This window comes from Ambystoma mexicanum, chromosome 2p (genome assembly GCF_040938575.1).
Source record: "Ambystoma mexicanum isolate Mex_15411 chromosome 2p, UKY_AmexF1_1, whole genome shotgun sequence".
NCBI lineage: Eukaryota > Metazoa > Chordata > Amphibia > Caudata > Ambystomatidae > Ambystoma > Ambystoma mexicanum.
Genome location: NC_090923.1, coordinates 634,053,970 through 634,072,229, shown reverse-complemented (window position 1 = coordinate 634,072,229; position 18,260 = coordinate 634,053,970). Strand labels below are relative to the sequence as shown.

Below are 18,260 nucleotides of genomic sequence, written 5' to 3'. Positions count from 1 at the left end.
ATCCCTGGGGCTGTTTTCCTCCCCAGGTGAGGGCTCTTCACATTCAGCAGATGGTGCACAAGTTTCAACTTGCCCAGACGCTCCCGGCGTTCGAGTTCTTGAGGTTGCTCGGCCTCATGGCATCCTGCATTCTTCTGGTGCCAGAGGCTCGTCTGCGGATTAGATCTTTGCAGTGGGCACTCAAGATGCAGTGGTCGCAACATTCCGGAAGGATGTCGGACCCTGTTCAGGTGCCGCCCTCGGTCGCCCAGGACCTTCTGTGGTGGACCGTCGAAGGCAATCTGATGAAGGGGGCTCCGTTTTGGCTTCCCTGGCCGGAGGTGACGATCGTGACGGACACATCCCTCACGGGATGGGGAGCGCATGCCAACGAGTTGACAGTCGGCGGTCGTTGGTCTCCGTCGGAGTCCAGACTCCATATCAATCTGTTGGAGTTGAGGGCCGTCAGGCTAGACCTGAAGACTTTTCTGCCGACTGTGCGAGGAAAGAGTGTCCTGATTCTGACAGACAACATGGTGGCCATGTACTACCTCAACAAAAAAGGGGCGGGGGGCAGGGTCACTTCCTCTGTGCAGGGAGGCGATGCAGCTCGAGTTCTGGGCCATCCAGCAGGAAGTTTCGATCTCGGCTGTTCATCTGGCCGGAGACTACAACGAGACGGCAGACGCTCTGAGCAGGCAGAGCACGATCTCTCACGAGTGGGAGCTGGCTCAGGAGATTCTCCTGGAGATCTGGCTCAGGAGATTCTCCTGGAGATCTGGCTCAGGAGATTCTCCTGGAGATCTTTGCCCTTTGGGGGACCCCTCAAATGATCTCTTCGCCTCCAGTGTCAACCGGAAGTGGGAATTTCCTCCAAAAGGAGCCTTAGAAGACGCGTTTGTGGTGGAGTGGTCATTCCCACAGCTGTAAGAGTTTCCTCCAGTCCCCATCATCCCGCAAGTACTGCGGAGGTTCGGTTCCCAGATGATCCTCATTGCTCCGGCGTGGGCCCGGAGGACGTGGTACCCGGACCTTCTCAACTTGTCCATCTGCCCTCCGGATCGTCTTCCCTACCGAGACGATCTGCTCTCACGGGAGAGGGGGGGGGTCAGGTTCTCCATCCAGAGGTCAGATCCCTCAACCTTCACGCTTGGCTTCTGAAAGGTTGAGGTATAAGGATTGGGACCTCCCTGAAGACGTGTTGGATGTGATGCTCTCGGCCAGACGGCCGGCAACAAAGTCTCTACCGTTGATGTAAATTCTGCGACTGGTGCAAGTTAAGAATGTGGATGCTTTTGAATGTGACATTCCCATGGTTCTGTCTTTTTTGCTTTCTTTGGCATACAGGGGCTTGCAAGTGGGTACCATTTAAAGGTTACCTGGCGGCGCTGTCCATCTTTAAGCGCTCGTCTGAAAAATGTTCCTATTTTAAGATTCCTTTAATTTCTCCGTTTTTGAAAGGGCTCACTAATGTGTTCCCTCCGTCACCTTTTCTGGTGCCCGGTTGGGATTTGAACCTTAAGTTTCTTATGGGTGCTCCGTTTGAGCCTTTGCATTCTTGCCCCTTGAGACTGTTAACTCTGAAAACTGTTTTTGGTTGCGGTTACTTCCGCTCGCAGAGTGAGTGAGTTACAGGCACTTTCAGTTAAGCCACCCTTCACTGTGTTTCATAAGGACAGGGTTGTCCTTCGAGTTCGTCCTTCCTTTCTTCCGAAGGCGGTTTCGGAATTTCATTTGGGCTAGAAGGTTGTTCTTCCGGCATTCTATCCTCCTCCGCATCCTGGTAAGGAAGAGGAGTGGCTCCATAGGCTTGATCCTAGGAGAGCGCTGAGCTTTTATATTTTGCGCATGTCCCGGGTCGGAGTGGACGATCAACTCTTCATTGGTTACGCTGGAAAGCGTTTGGGACAAGCTGTGATGAAACAGACTTTGTCTCGTTGGATTATTTTGGCTATCTCCGAGTGTTACCGCTTGGCGGGTAAGGACCCACCGGCTGGCTTGCGGGCCCATTCTACCAGGGGTATGGCTGCATCTACTGCCCTACAGAGGGGTGTTCCTATTAGTAACATCTGTGATGCAGCCACCTGGGCTTCTGTACATACTTTTGTACGTCACTACTCCCTCGATTCCATCCGAGGACAGGATCTGGCCTTTGGCAAGGCAGTCCTTTATTCCGCAATTTGGTTGGGCATGCTAAATTTGTGTTCTAAATTCTTTTCCCACCTCCTTGCTTTGGTACTGCTTTGGGAGTCTGTCAAAGATATGGAATACGTCGGAGGACCCAATCCCCTCGAAGAACAAGTTACTCTCTTACCTGGTAACGTTCTTTCGATGGGATGGTCCGATGACGTATTCCATATCGCTCCCTCCCTCCCTACCTTCCCCGCTGCAGAATTTCTTATGCGATTGCAGCTTACGTTTCCGCAAGGCCTTGTGTGTCTGACTGGCAGAAGACTGGTGTCACATGTTCAGGGGGAAAAAACTACAACTGAGGCTACCAGCGTCGTGCGTTCTTATCACATCGGGTGACAGCGGCCGTCGGAGGAGGTCCTCTGGGACGGTGCATCGACATAGGACGCAGACGCAGAAAAATTTTCCGAAGCAGCACAGCTGTGGTGATTACTGTCAAAGATATGGAATACGTCGTCGGACCATCCCATCGAAAGAACGTTACCAGGTAAGAGAGTAACTTGCTCTTTGGAACTGTTCAACCGTACCCACATGGATGTCATAAGAATTGTGGTGGTTGCAAGAGAAGATTCGATCAGATCAGAGCAGTGATGGAAGGGGTTTTTCAGTATAAATAGGTTCTGCACTCAGTGACTGGGGTGTCTCCTTTTGAATTGAGGAGCAGGAGGCCAAATACAAATTTGTGTCTGGGGATGGATGTGTATGTCAGAACTACCTGGGTGGATGGGGTGAGAAGAGAGTTTCAGGAGAGTTAGTTATGAGCAAAGGTGAGGTATTATGAGAAGAAATGTTGAAGAGGTGAAGGTGAATCCCAGTAATGTGGTTAAACTGAGGTTGATGGGGGGGGGGGGGGGGGCAGAGGGGGGACTTGATAAAAGTGAAAAATCTAAGTTTCCCAGGGAAATTGTAGTATGGGTGGGACAGGCTCTATAATGGCTCAGGAGAACACGACGGTAGTGGAAATGTGGTGAAGGAAGGTAGGTTATAGGCGTAATGTCTTGGAAAAGAAGAATGTGGAACCTTGAGAGAGGGAGATGGAATGTAGAATGGAAAGATGGGGATGAGTGGTTGAAGGAGACTACAGTGGTTGTAGGGGTTCGTTGTCCAAAAGAAGTTCAGAAGGGCGAAGACTATGATGTCCTCCTACCTCACTGTTTCCCAGTACTGATAATTCTATGGACTAATCAGTTTCCCTGCAGGAATAAGCTAAAAGACAAGGGAAGTGGAGCAGGGTTTCGTGACTTTTTGGAGGCAAGTAGTCCAATCCAAGCAGAAAAAGGGTCTCTCATAGACGTCTGTGCGTGGGGTGTAGGAGGGGCAAAGAAAATGTCCTTGCTGCACGTTTCTCACGTTGCCCTCTTTGCCAAGGTTACATTTGATGCTCACAAAACCCATGTGGTCATCCTTAACCCACTTATGTGATGTCATCAAAGTTGAAGGTACACCCACTAACCTAAAGAATTGTCCCGGGATGGAGAGGTGGCCCTTCCCCAGGCTGTCTGAACACAGTTGGGTGGGGCCAGAGTGAGGATCGGGGAAGGGGGTTGAGAGTACTAGTTTTAGTACAATGACTAGTTCCTACCCTGGTTTCTGCATAAACTAGACAACTGTATAGGACATGGGCTTGTATCCAGTCTGACCCCACAACAACTCAGTGAAGGACCCAGAAGTGGTAGTTGTGTTCCAGTCGACTTCTGAAAAGTAAAACACTTTGTGGTCTAAAGCTAATGCTGCTGGTCCAGGAAGCAGTTCGTATGCAGTTGCGATCGCAGGTGGAATATAGTGTTGGTATCAATGAGCAGAAATGTAGCGGAAGTGCAAACCAGCATAACCCAGTTTGTCTTGAAATTAGCAACGGGCAGCAAATATAAACTTTTTTTCATTGATTGATAGTTTACTGCGTTTCATATAATGGCACTGGGAAACGTGTAGTCTAAGACGGTCCCAAAAGGTGGTGGCCATAATGACTTGAGGCCACTGAAACAGGTCGATCTATACACTGGAAATAGTGTTAAAGTTCGGCATATCCTGGATGTTTAGATTGTTTAAGCACTGCCAATAGATTGAATTACGTCTTTGCAGTTTTTCTTTTTATAACATGGAAGCCTGTTTTCCGATAAGTCCTCAGGTCCAGGAAGATGTTGGTCCCCGAGATAGTGGCATCCTTTTTTAAGCTGTTTGTGTCCCCTTACATATTCCAGCACTATTGAAAAAATACCAGATAAAACGATTCACTGTTTTCTGTACGATGTTGAATGGTTGATAGTTTGGCAATCTTCACACTGCAAGTTAGGTTGTTAGCCTTTCTTGTTCCGTCATCCTAGATAGGCGCCACATCACCACTTACTAGGATCCGAGGGAGGTACTTGTTCATATTTGTAGTGTTTCAACTGAATTGTAGTCTGTGAAAGTGTTTAAAATTTGTTAGGGTGTTCTGGCCCTTGTGTATTATACATTTCTAAATCGGCACAACCTGTTTAATTTTTGCAACAGTTCTTGTTGGTGGTTTGCCGTCTAGAGAGAACTGGAGGTAACATACTTCTGACCAGAGATGTTTCAAACTTCTGTTGTGAACGCACCTGATGGAGGTTGGCCACAAGCATGCTGGAAAGTCTTAACCTTCCTGGAGTAGGCCTCTTTAATACTGCTGAGTAAGCTCAGTGCTATAATCCCTGAATGTTTGTGGGGCACCATATTCTTGTTCCTGATTGGATCACAATTATCAAGTTTAGCACTAGAACCCTTGGGCAAAGCATTGTGCTGGGTGATCTACCTCTGAGGCACTGGTAGTGCCGAGATGAAGGTGGAGACCAATATCCTGTAGAGATTAGGAAGAAAACCCCAAATATCTTGGAATTACACCCGAACACCCTTTGTTTGGGTGGTTTACTATTGAACATTATTTTCTGTAATGCATTCCTAGCTACTGTACGTATTTCTCTCCATTTCACTCTAAAAATGGAAGAGTAGCACTGAGAACCTTTTTAAGATTTATTCCTCACTGATTAATTCCTCCGTAGTCTAGATGAAACAGATTGCCTGAATCCAACGCGTCGGACACCTTACGATATAACTTTTTCTGACAATTCTTGCTTGGCCTGTACCGAGACAGGAACAATCTTTTTAGTTGTAGTTAAGCCTGTAGTCCCTCTAGGCATTTATCCAAACCGGATGAGAACTAGTATTACTAAATGTCTTTTGTCCTCCGGTTTGTTTGCCACAGAGGTTAGCTTTACCGGGGTCTTTAACCTTTGGCTCTCAGAATGTTTTGGACTGCAACTCCCATCAGCCCATCCAGCCATGTCAAAGGTGGGAGGTCATGGGCTGTATAGACTTGCACCTGGGGATTCAGTTGCAGAACCCCAGTTTAGTAAATGGATCGTCTCGCCTTTGAAAAACCTCAGAATGCAAGTGAGTTTGCATAAACAAAATTTGAACCTTCAGGATAAGTTAATGGTTTTTTCATCCAAGCTATTGCAATGTTCTAGATTGCCAGTCCCTTGCATATCAATAACTGTCTCTGAATGTGAAGCAAATGCTAATAACCAATCTTTAGTTTCCGAACATTTATTAATAAATGGTTAATGCTGTTTTTCTAGCTTGTTCCCTTATCCTCCAGGACAAGGTAGCTTGGGTGCATATGTACAAAACCACAAGTGTTTTAATAGAAGAAATATTGACAGGCTAACTTGCTGGATGAGAATTATGTTGCATTCAGCTTTTGCAGGTTAAGTGGGTAGTAAACCTGGAGGTGGACAAACGTAGCAGACTTTGACACTCTAGATTAATACTTTTTTTAAAATTATTTTTTCAACCATACTGAATGAAATGCCCAGATTTAGCTTGATGGCTGAAAGATCCAGGGCCCCATGGCAGACTGTGTCCTTCTGGAAAGGTCAGACCAGTGGTCCAAAGAACATGAGGAATATTTCCGAACAGCCGATGTACTAAATTTCGTCTGATTACCCCCAATCTAAAGTGCTGGTTTTCAAAACATCTGCATTTATTGAACCATGCATTCCTTCATATAACTTTTGAGGGATTCTTACTTTAGAAGATGGAATTCTTCTGCCTACTCTACTGTTGATCAAATTGAGACTTTGGTTCCCGGCTCACTGTCATATGCTCATGAGTGGACTGCTGGTTTCCATGTACAAGTAATGTGAGATCAGGAAAACTATATGCATAATGCTTTCAGTAGATTGACCATATCATGACATTTATCTGGCCAGTAATAGTCTTTTTGAACATGGTCAAGTGCGAGTTTCTCCCTTTATGATTTGCTTATGTATTCTCCAATACGTAAAGGGCTTTTGAGCAAATCTTGACGTCTGCCTTTTTGTCTGTGGTTCTGTCAGGCGAAGGTGGTTGGAAGCTTTATTTTGTAAGTAATCTTAAGTGATCATTAGTGCATGTAGAGATTTCAGGTAAAACTAGTTTAAAGACTGTTAATTCTTTAATTATTAGTCAAAGTAGTTCCCATTTCTGGGCTCCTCAAATATATATTGACTTCTATTCTGCTAAAACATACCCTACATCCCCCTCCTGTACCAATGGCACACGTATTTTTGGAGTAAGTAGAGTGTGGACAAGTATCCTCGCTCTGATGAAAATATACTTTCTTCAGTATTGGCCTCCTTCATAACATAACTAGTGTATTTGTAGAGTGTACGTTCACCCCCAGAGTGATATCTTTGCATTGTTGATGGAAAACAGATGGATAACAGATATTGGATTTGACCAACTCGATGGTCATGGATTCTCCAAATGGGCAACCTTTTGAAGACTTGTTGGCAATGCACTCAGTTGTGCATGCAAATATCTCCTAGAAAAGCAACCCCCATGTATGCATTTAGCTTTTAATATTGAGTGTTTCATCTATGAAAGATGGCAGTTTTCGTTAAGTAGTGTTACTGGTCCGTAACCCATTGTACTACTACGTCCCGTCCCCTTTCAGCCATACTTGTGGGGGCATTCCATCAATCCGGACGGGACCAGAGCACCTTTAAAGCATCAAAAATGTTTTCTCTTTTAATTTTACGTGGGGCCACCGTATGTGACTGCAGCCCCGCCTTCCTGAGCGCCACACCACCCCGAGGTCCTTTTCTGCGCGCAGTCAGGGTCAGAGGCATTTGCATCTTAGGGAATTTTTTCTCTTTGTTCCCTTGTCCTTCATATTCCTGCTCCGGTTCCATGGTCGTCTTTCTTCCGTCTGTGCTGGAGCATCTGGGATTCCTGTGCTGTGCTTCGTGCGAATGCCGTTTTGTGAGGGCGGATCCCCACTCTGTCTGGAGTACTTGTGCCCGGCACACCGGTGGGACTCTTGCTTCTTCTGTGACTCTCTCCATCCGGGCACTCCAGCGTCGACTTCAGGTGTTCCAGCGGATTCCTCCTCCACATTTACAGCAGTTAATTGAAGAGAAAAGGAAGAGGCTGGTAAGTTCCTTCCTTTTATGGCACCCAGGCCAGGGGACTCCTTCCCGGGGTCTTCTGGTTCCGGGAGGGGCCCAAGTGGCTCTAGTACCAGGGTTCTCCCTGAGGTGTCCCGAAAAGGATCTAATTGGCACTTCAGTTTCCTCAGAGGTCCCCGGCATGGGAGCTGCCAGGACCGGATCTTCATCAGAGGCTCCTCATCTAGAGGCTAAGGTTAACCCCAGTACTTCTGGTGCTGTTTTCACCGGTGTAGCTCCTGAGGTTTCCAAATCTGGAACAAAGTGCACTGAGACTTGTCTCAAGATTCCTGTTAAGGCGACTAAAAGCACCAGGGTTACTCCCGAGGATCCTTTGACTTGGGGCTATATCTAAGACTGGCAAGATCGAGGGGCCTCCTCCGAAGGCTCTGTGTACCGAGGGTGACCCTAAGCCTTCCCTCACACAAGCCTGTGGTCGGACCGATTCTGCTGAGGGGACAAAGAAGACGGTTAAACAACCCAAGTCTGCCAAGTACCGGTGCTGCCGAGGTTCCCTCTGAGAGCTAATTCTCTAGCAGATTCTAAAGTGGGCACGGAAGTGCTCTAAATCTGCTTGCACCGGCTCTGCCGAGGTTCCCTGTCACAGGGCTAAAATGGAACATAAGTCCCCAGATAACCCTGTGGTGACAACGGCCTCACTGACTCCTGTGACACAGTTCACCTCAGGCAGTAACAAAATGGCGGTCCAACCCCCGTCGTCTACAGTGGCCATTTTGACTACCTCTCTCACACCAAAGTTCTCAACAGCTGGTTTCAAGGGGCCTGTTTGGCGTGGAGCAGCATTGCCACATAACGTGATAAGAATCCGTTCTGCCCTCTGATGGATTGGCGTGCTTGTTTTTCGCTGCCAGTCTCGCTCCCTCCTACAGCCGCTTCCTTGGTTTACGTGGCTCTGGTTGGCGGAGGGCCTTCCTGGCAACCATCCATTTTGCAATCCTGATGTTATGCCCCTTCCGAGCAGCCTCTACCCACTCCAGTGCCCAGGCTGCCTTTTTTTGGCAAGTTTCAGACGCTTATGCACTTTGATCCAATGAAGGCATACTTAAGGAGTTTTTTAAGGAAATGTATCATAAGCCACCTGAACCGCAACCTGCTCCGGTTACTCCTCTGCAGGTCCCGATAGTGCCATCTCCTCTTCCACTTCCATTGGGCCTTCTCTGCCTCCACTTTCATCTGTGCTAAAGGCTCTCGTTGCGCAGTCAAGCCTGCCCACAGGGTCTAAGGTGCCACGTGCTCCGTGTCAGGATTCTGTTCCGGCTACACTGGATAAAGATCAAGTGGATCTGGACAGTGACAACCCGCCCACTCCATTAGAGCCTTGCACGAACGGGTAGTGGATATGATTGTGTTGATAGACATTCCAATACCCGAGCCTCCAGCTCCACAAGAAGGTGTACTTTCGGGGGCCTTTACTCTGCTGACACAGGAGCGCACCAGCCTATTCCTTCAAAGGGATGTTATAGCCGAAGCCTGCAAGGTCTCGGAAAAACTCATTCTGGGCAGTACCTAAACAAGAAAAGTTGACGCTCGCTGCAAGCTGCACGCGTCTGAAGACATATCCTTGACTGCATGTCCGCTCCCTTCATACTGTGGTGGCAGCAGCTATGCTCCAGTCCAAGCCGTTCTCTACATCCTCCACTGCATCGTCCCAAGTGCTTTCCAAGGAGGACAAGCTTCTTGACGCCATTGGGGGAAAAATGCATTTTCTAATTCGGCCCTCCATCTGCGTCCGGCTAATACCGAGGTCATCCTGGCAGCTGCTAATCTTAGGCTGTGGAAGGAGTTTACCAAGTTTCAGGAATGTATTCCTCCTGACAAGCTCGAAGACTTTGAGGGGGGCTTATCCAATACAAAGTTCTGGTGCAGGACCTGCTGGAGGCCACGGCCCATCACGTTGATTCTTGCGCTGAGGGCCTTATGGTTGGAGTAGACCTCTACCGCCAAGCGTAACTGCATGCTACGAAGTTCTGGAAGTAGGTTCAGGACAAGGTACTTCATCTTCCCTCCGAAGTTACAAAACTATTACACTCCGCCACCGATGAGGAACTCGCCAAGGCAAGTTCCAAACTTTGTCGGTCCTTGCCAAAACCCCAGCTGAGGTGGCTTATACTCAGATGTCGGGGTCTCAAACAAGGTTCTTCTCTGGTTTGAGGTTTCCAGGACCGCTGATGCTCTTGCTGGCGGCCCAAGCAGCAAAGGCAAGGTGGCCGGTGTTTCTCTCGGTCGGCAGCCTCCTCTTCAGCAGCGGGTGGTCTCCCTGCCGATAAACCATCAAAATTGTTTTTCCATCGGTCACACGAGACCCCGGTGGGAGGACAAATTGTCTCATCTGGAGGCGTGGCAGACCATCACAGAAGACTGATTTGGCTTTGTCTGTCGCCCACGCGGGCTTCCGCTTGCCCCTCCCCCTACCCTCTCTTCCTCCTCTTCAGCAGACTTAATTGCCCACCCTTAGAGCCGAGGTAGAAAAACTACTAGACCTCAGAGCAGTGGAGCCTGTTACCCCGCGGGAGCAAGGGGAGGGCTAATACTCAGTCTGTTTACAGTGCCCAAACCCAACCCGGCTGTCCTGCGCACTATCCTCTAGCTCTCCAATTTCAATCTCTTCATGCCCTGAGACATTCAAGATGATTCCGCCCAGCCAGATAAAGTCCTCTCTCCGGTAGTGCCATTGGCTCAGCGTGGTAGACTTCAGGACATTGGAAATATCTGCGCTTCTCCATGGGAACAGAACACTTCTAGTATCGAGTGTACCGTTTGGTTTCAGCTTGGCGCTGTGTGTCTTTACAAAGATTATGGCGGCCATCGTAGCATTCCTCAGACTGCAGGGAGTTCATGTATATCCATACTTTGCTCCTGCGCAGTCCTTGCCCACAGGCCAATCTTCAGTCACTCCTCCAGCTCCTGTTCCATCTCGGGCTGTCTGTGAACTGGAAGTTTCTGTTGGGATACGGTCAGTACCAGTGTGTTCCTGATGGAGGACAGGATTGCAGACCTTTCAACCACTTGTCTGCTCTTCCTGCAGTCCTCCCACATGCCGGCCTGGTGGTTCCAGAGACTCCTTGGCCTTATGGCCTCTTGTGTGTTGGCTCCACCTCACACACGACTGAAGATTAGGCGCACTCGGCTTGCTCTTCGGAGCTGTTGGTCTCATTCAGATCTGGACTCGAAAGATGATTCCAGTTCCATCCTCCATGACGGCGGATCTTCAATGGTGTTCGCCCACCAGCAACCTTTCATGTAGTGACCTCCTTTCAGGAGCCGTGCCCACAAGTGATGGTTACTACAGACTCCTCCCTTCGAGGTTCGGGAGCGACACTGCGTCACCTCGAGGTGTACGATTTGTGGATGCCCCAGGACAGGCGGTCCCATATCAATTACCTAGAGCTCCTGGCAGTTTTTCTGCCATTCAAGGCTTTTCAACCCTCTATCGCCAACATTGTGGTTCGAATTTGCACCAACAATTTGGTAGCGATGTTCTACATCAATAAGCAGTAGGGCATCCGATCTTCTCCTCTGGTGGATCTAGCTATCCAAATTTGGATTTGGGCCATACAACACAATGTCTGGCTTCAGGCAGTGCAAAGTCTGGGTCACATCAATGTGGCTGCGGACTCCCTCAGCAAGTGTGATATCTCAACGAACAGGTAACTTCCTCTTTATGCTTCCAGGGATGGTCTGTGTGTCTTGCTTGGGGGATGCTCGCGAGATCCCTTGGGACAACATGAAGGCTTAAGCCTTCCCTTCTTTGCTGCTGATTCTTCGGTCGCTCTTGAAACTCTGGAGCGCTTCCAACTGCACTCTCCTACTTATAGCTCCTTGGTGGCCAGCCAGGTTCTGGTTTTCAGAGCTGCTGCACCTGTCAGTGTGCTCCCCTATCGGGTTGCCGCAGATTGCTGACCTTCACGAGAGCATCGCCATTTGTGGCACCCCTCCCCACAATCCTTCAGCTTGGCGCCCTGGTACCAGAGTTACGATCATTAGTGCAGTTCAACCTCTCTGAGGATAACATGGGCATAATTCAAGTGGCACGTAAGCATTCTACGAGGGCTCACTACAGGAGCAAATGGAGGTTTGTCATTGGTGTCTAGCTAAACCGCTTAATCGCTGGCAGGCTTCTACTGACTGTGTCCTGTCTTTTGTATCAGACCTTGCAGCCTCTGGTATCCATGTTTTAACATGCTGGACATACGCCATTGTGGCTTATCTGTCTAGGCAGTTGCTCTTTTTCACTGGCAAACCCAGTCATCAAGAGACAGTTTGCAGGTCTTCAACTTTTTCCGGCGGTTTGGGCCCCTCATCCAAAATGGGATCTGAATGTGGTCCTCACCACCTTATGCCCTTAGCCTTTTGAGCCTATGGCCTCTAGCGAGCTCAAGTACTTTTCTTGGAATGTGGCCTTTTTTTGATTGCGGTAACCTCTGCAAGACGAATAAGTGAGCTTCAAGCTGTCGAACATGCATTCCTAACTTTCCACAAGGATAAGCTTGTGCTTCGCACTCTTCCTTCTTTCCTTCCCAAAGTTGTTTCTGAATTCCACTTAAAGCAGTCAATATCTTTAACGGTTTTCTTTCCGAACCCGTTCTCCGATGCTGAGAGGGTTTTACACAATCTAGACGTCTGACGAGCTCTGAAGTTTTACCTCATCAGAACAAGTGATCTTAAAAGTTCTTCACAACTCTTGACCCAAAAGGGAAACCAGCCTCGAAAGCATCAGTCTCTCGTTGGATAGCTTCATGTATTTCTGATGCCTACATGTATATCCATACTTTGCTCCTGCGCAGTCCTTGCCCACAGGCCAATCTTCAGTCACTCCTCCAGCTCCTGTTCCATCTCGGGCTGTCTGTGAACTGGAAGTTTCTGTTGGGATACGGTCAGTACCAGTGTGTTCCTGATGGAGGACAGGATTGCAGACCTTTCAACCACTTGTCTGCTCTTCCTGCAGTCCTCCCACATGCCGGCCTGGTGGTTCCAGAGACTCCTTGGCCTTATGGCCTCTTGTGTGTTGGCTCCACCTCACACACGACTGAAGATTAGGCGCACTCGGCTTGCTCTTCGGAGCTGTTGGTCTCATTCAGATCTGGACTCGAAAGATGATTCCAGTTCCATCCTCCATGACGGCGGATCTTCAATGGTGTTCGCCCACCAGCAACCTTTCATGTAGTGACCTCCTTTCAGGAGCCGTGCCCACAAGTGATGGTTACTACAGACTCCTCCCTTCGAGGTTCGGGAGCGACACTGCGTCACCTCGAGGTGTACGATTTGTGGATGCCCCAGGACAGGCGGTCCCATATCAATTACCTAGAGCTCCTGGCAGTTTTTCTGCCATTCAAGGCTTTTCAACCCTCTATCGCCAACATTGTGGTTCGAATTTGCACCAACAATTTGGTAGCGATGTTCTACATCAATAAGCAGTAGGGCATCCGATCTTCTCCTCTGGTGGATCTAGCTATCCAAATTTGGATTTGGGCCATACAACACAATGTCTGGCTTCAGGCAGTGCAAAGTCTGGGTCACATCAATGTGGCTGCGGACTCCCTCAGCAAGTGTGATATCTCAACGAACAGGTAACTTCCTCTTTATGCTTCCAGGGATGGTCTGTGTGTCTTGCTTGGGGGATGCTCGCGAGATCCCTTGGGACAACATGAAGGCTTAAGCCTTCCCTTCTTTGCTGCTGATTCTTCGGTCGCTCTTGAAACTCTGGAGCGCTTCCAACTGCACTCTCCTACTTATAGCTCCTTGGTGGCCAGCCAGGTTCTGGTTTTCAGAGCTGCTGCACCTGTCAGTGTGCTCCCCTATCGGGTTGCCGCAGATTGCTGACCTTCACGAGAGCATCGCCATTTGTGGCACCCCTCCCCACAATCCTTCAGCTTGGCGCCCTGGTACCAGAGTTACGATCATTAGTGCAGTTCAACCTCTCTGAGGATAACATGGGCATAATTCAAGTGGCACGTAAGCATTCTACGAGGGCTCACTACAGGAGCAAATGGAGGTTTGTCATTGGTGTCTAGCTAAACCGCTTAATCGCTGGCAGGCTTCTACTGACTGTGTCCTGTCTTTTGTATCAGACCTTGCAGCCTCTGGTATCCATGTTTTAACATGCTGGACATACGCCATTGTGGCTTATCTGTCTAGGCAGTTGCTCTTTTTCACTGGCAAACCCAGTCATCAAGAGACAGTTTGCAGGTCTTCAACTTTTTCCGGCGGTTTGGGCCCCTCATCCAAAATGGGATCTGAATGTGGTCCTCACCACCTTATGCCCTTAGCCTTTTGAGCCTATGGCCTCTAGCGAGCTCAAGTACTTTTCTTGGAATGTGGCCTTTTTTTGATTGCGGTAACCTCTGCAAGACGAATAAGTGAGCTTCAAGCTGTCGAACATGCATTCCTAACTTTCCACAAGGATAAGCTTGTGCTTCGCACTCTTCCTTCTTTCCTTCCCAAAGTTGTTTCTGAATTCCACTTAAAGCAGTCAATATCTTTAACGGTTTTCTTTCCGAACCCGGTCTCCGATGCTGAGAGGGTTTTACACAATCTAGACGTCTGACGAGCTCTGAAGTTTTACCTCATCAGAACAAGTGATCTTAAAAGTTCTTCACAACTCTTGACCCAAAAGGGAAACCAGCCTCGAAAGCATCAGTCTCTCGTTGGATAGCTTCATGTATTTCTGATGCCTACAAAATTCAAGGCCTCAGCCCCCAAAGGGCGTACATGCACATTTGGTCCGTGGCAAAGCGGCTGCTGTTGCCTTCCAAAAATAAGTCCCTTGAGTCCATAGCCAAGGCTGCTATATGGGCTTCCCCTTCAGCTTCTTGCTGACATGGTCTTGACCTGAGCACCCGGGCTGATGCCCAATTTGGCCAGGCAGTTCTTACGAATTTATTTCAATGAGGGAATTTCCATCCACCCGGTCTTCCTTTTGGTCAGTGCTTGGGAATCTCCCACAAGTATGGAGGAAAGGAGACGGGACATAGAAGTATGATAAAGTTACTCACTATAATGACTACCTTACTCCTAGTCCATAGTCTCCTTTCCTCCATACGCCTGCCCTCCATCCCCTCTAAGTATCCTCTATTGTTGCTAAATGGTCCTGGCGATAAAGGACTGAAGGGGGATGCGCACGGCAGAGCTCAGAAAGGTGGGGCTGTGGTCACGTGTGGTGACCCGCGTAAAAAAAAGAAAAAGAAAAAGTACATTTTTTTGAGGCTTTAAAAATGGTCCTGTCCCAATGGATGGAATCTCCCCACAAGTATGGACGGAAGGGGACTATGGACTTAGGAGTAAGGTAGTCACTACAGTGAGTAACTTTGTAATTTTATTGATTTGGTGATTTATTAGTGAAACAGTACTCTGGTGCCCAGTGTGTATTATACATGCACCCAGAGCTGTACAATATAATTAACCTTAAGTTATTTAGAAACAATATTCTTTGTTCCAAGTGCTTTTAGAACGGTTTTATATACAGTTAGGTTTTCCTTATTCCTTATTCCTGATTATTCATGGCCACACATTACCCCACTAGAATTGTTTCTTTCCTTTTAATCCATGGCCTCTAGTTTAAATGTTAAAGTGGTAGTTGGATTTCTAAGGCAGCTGCTTTACACATTGTTTTGGCCCTGACAGAAGGCAATGTGATGGCTCAACTCGATTATGTTATTGCATTTGAAGATTTGTTTTCCAATTAATAGGGCTAAATGGTAATAAGAATTATGCACAGATTTTAAATGAATATCTCCTGATTCCATTGATTATAACATTATAAAATAAGCTGCAACATCTTTTGAAAGCACAAGAACAGGGCCTTCGAAGTAGGTTTCCGATTTGGTCAATCGGAAACTGGTCGAATATGGCATCCTTCAAACGGGGGGTAACCAATTCAAGTTGCAGGCAGGCAACTAGCCAGGCCTCATCACTTGCCCCCTCAGTTCTCCACATACAAACAGCACACAAATTTTATACTCGCCTGAAGTCCATTATCACTTGGCATTAGTTTGTGGTGAGTGCCGATTGAGGCCTGCATTGAAATTAGGGCTTTGGTTGATTTTAACCATAGATGTACAATTGTGACCGTGATCCGTAACTTTTCATGTCTGCTAAACCAAATCATTCTACACATCAAAATGTCCTAGAGGGCTGTTGTGGAAATGGGTATTTTCACTGCAAATGAATTGGTCAAACTTGTATTTCACCAGCACTGAACCCCAAGGTCCGTTTTGATTGGGATTTGTCATGCAAGCCTTTTTGGCCGCTAGTGGAGGTCCTCATCTATTGGAAGCTAGGCAAGCTAGAGGGGGGGTCTTAGTCTGCAGTCGGTGGGTTTCTTAGCACCACACATGTTCTTTTTAATCTTTTCTTGAGTTTTACCGAATATTCAGCTCTTTTGTGATCTGAGCATTAGCGATAAACTGATGCATTTTTTTGTTCTCCTATAGAAAACATCCCAGAGAAGTGGACCCCAGAGGTGAAGCACTTCTGCCCAAATGTACCCATCATCCTTGTTGGAAACAAGAAGGACCTGCGGAATGATGAACACACGCGCCGAGAACTGGCAAAGATGAAGCAGGCAAGTTAATTTTGAATTCTGCATTTTCACTATGAATGGCTATTTTAGTGGACTGGCTTTGGGGCCATTGGGGCAAATTCAAACGCCTATGTGTATTTTTGGCTTTGTGCGTGTTCTTGTGGCTTTTCATGAAATCTATTCTTTTATTTCCCTCCAATGTGTAGCTTTTACTTCCTGGTCATTCTTTTGTATATTTAACTTGGATGAAAACTCCTTTACTGTAGCTATTCTTTGTGTGGGTGATTTTTCATTTCAGCTTGTCTAGTAAATGTCTGCTGTCTTGCCAACCTTTAGTTATGCTCTTAGGAACATGTGATGAGATGGTTTAGAAAGTTAAACATATGGTGTGTCAAGTGTTCTTCTCTACTAGGGCCCAATTAATCACGCGAAACCATGAGTCCTAGTAAGTGATATTTTGAAAATGTACGGTTTGATTGATGTGACAGTACATCATGTGAACCTTTGTCTTTTCTTCAAGCATTGTTGCTAATAGGCAGCATTCGAGGTAATTGGATTCTATGGGTTGTGTTTTGTTTTCAGTATGAATTGCCTATTCCGGGACACAGCCATATTTTTTTAATTCAGTGTTTGAGTCCTGTCTCACCCTGAGCCATGGTGTTTACAATTGCCATTTTTACGGTTTCCTTCTCCCTCGCAAAGAATTCAACTGGGAATAGTAAGTTTAGAAAGTATGTTCCTTCTTGGCGCGCTTGTTCAAATATGCAACTAGTTCTGGATTGGATCCCAGCTACATGTGTAGGTAGGTCAACCTTCTTTTTTTTTTCTCCGTTGGCTCTCTTAAGAGGAGGGTCTCACTTTTTATTCAAACTTGACTTGATGCCCATTTAAGAGTCCAACTCCTGTGCAATGTATTAGTGACCCACTTAGTCTGTTTTATAGGAGGGCTGTCTAAGGCATCCTATTGCTATTCTAAGCCCTTCTGGTGAAAGGGTCCCAGTTCTGACGCTGTACTGAAGTCAAAACTGGTTTGCAACCGTATTCTGTTCCGTTAGACTTTGTGCTTCTTTTGGCCATGTATATTGCCTAATAGCACCGAAGAAATTATGTGAAGGACTAGCGACATCCCTCCAAATATTTCTCTGGTGCCTGATGCAGCAGATGGAGCATGCTGCAATTAATTTAAAAGCCATACCTACCTCTGGATTGAATTGTGTTTAAACCAGAATGGCTGAAAGCTCATGCTGCAAAAGTTGCAGATGTGGATGGGCCCCAGTTAGTCTTTTTTGTGATGTCTATGACGTGCCAAATGAATGTTTACAAAGTAGATGGCTGTGCACAAATCTCTTGAAACAGATTCTGCTCCTGCCAGAAACCACCTTCCACTCATCCAGAAGCACAAGCAGAGGAGGTGAACAGAAATTCTACTCTGCAGTTGTGTTAGTGCTTTCAGTGCAAATCCCAGGAATACATTTGTCTTTCCAATCTGTTATTGTCCAACATTGGGGAGCGCTTTGGCTTCAGTGTCTGTTAGTGGAGCACCTGCTTGTTGGGGGCATATTTGAGAGTGACTTTAGAACAGAAGACTTTTCACCAACACATTCCCACTAAACCCAGAAATATGATGCATATCTAACGGGGTTGTGCATAACTATTTTGTCATTGCGTGTCCCCTGGTCATTCAGCAGGGAGGAGGGTGGGTGTGTGTAAGTCATAGTGGCTGCCCAGACATGGTACACAATGCATTCTGGTACACCATTCTCTGGCACCAAAGCATTCCGGCATCAGTTGAGCCATACTTTAGAACACTCAACCTGTGATCTACCAGGAGCATGTATTGCATTGTCAACTCTCCTTGGCTAAATGAATTATGGGATGAGTGGACATGAGTCCATTGAATCTTTTTTAAATGTGTGCACATAACAGACTTGACTGATTTTCCAGATTAGAAACACTGCATATACAGCTTCTCTGCTTATGTTATGTTTTATACCATGCACCGCTACCACCCAAGGGCAGTCTCCAGGTGCTCTTATGAATACATTGTGTATGGTGCTTGTTTCTACTGGCTCCGTAACTCTTTTGATTCCAACATCTGGTGT

At 47.2% G+C, this 18,260-nt stretch overlaps 1 protein-coding gene across 2 annotated transcripts in view; it reads left to right on the top strand.

Annotated features, from left to right (window-relative positions):
* The window catches only part of RHOA (ras homolog family member A), a 457,527-nt gene that overhangs the window by 373,107 nt on the left and 66,160 nt on the right, over positions 1-18,260 (top strand). For both annotated transcript variants that reach the window (XM_069644166.1, XM_069644165.1), the window contains exon 4: positions 16,070-16,200. In XM_069644166.1, the coding sequence (XP_069500267.1) occupies positions 16,070-16,200 (131 nt within the window). The remainder of the gene's footprint in view (positions 1-16,069; positions 16,201-18,260) is intronic.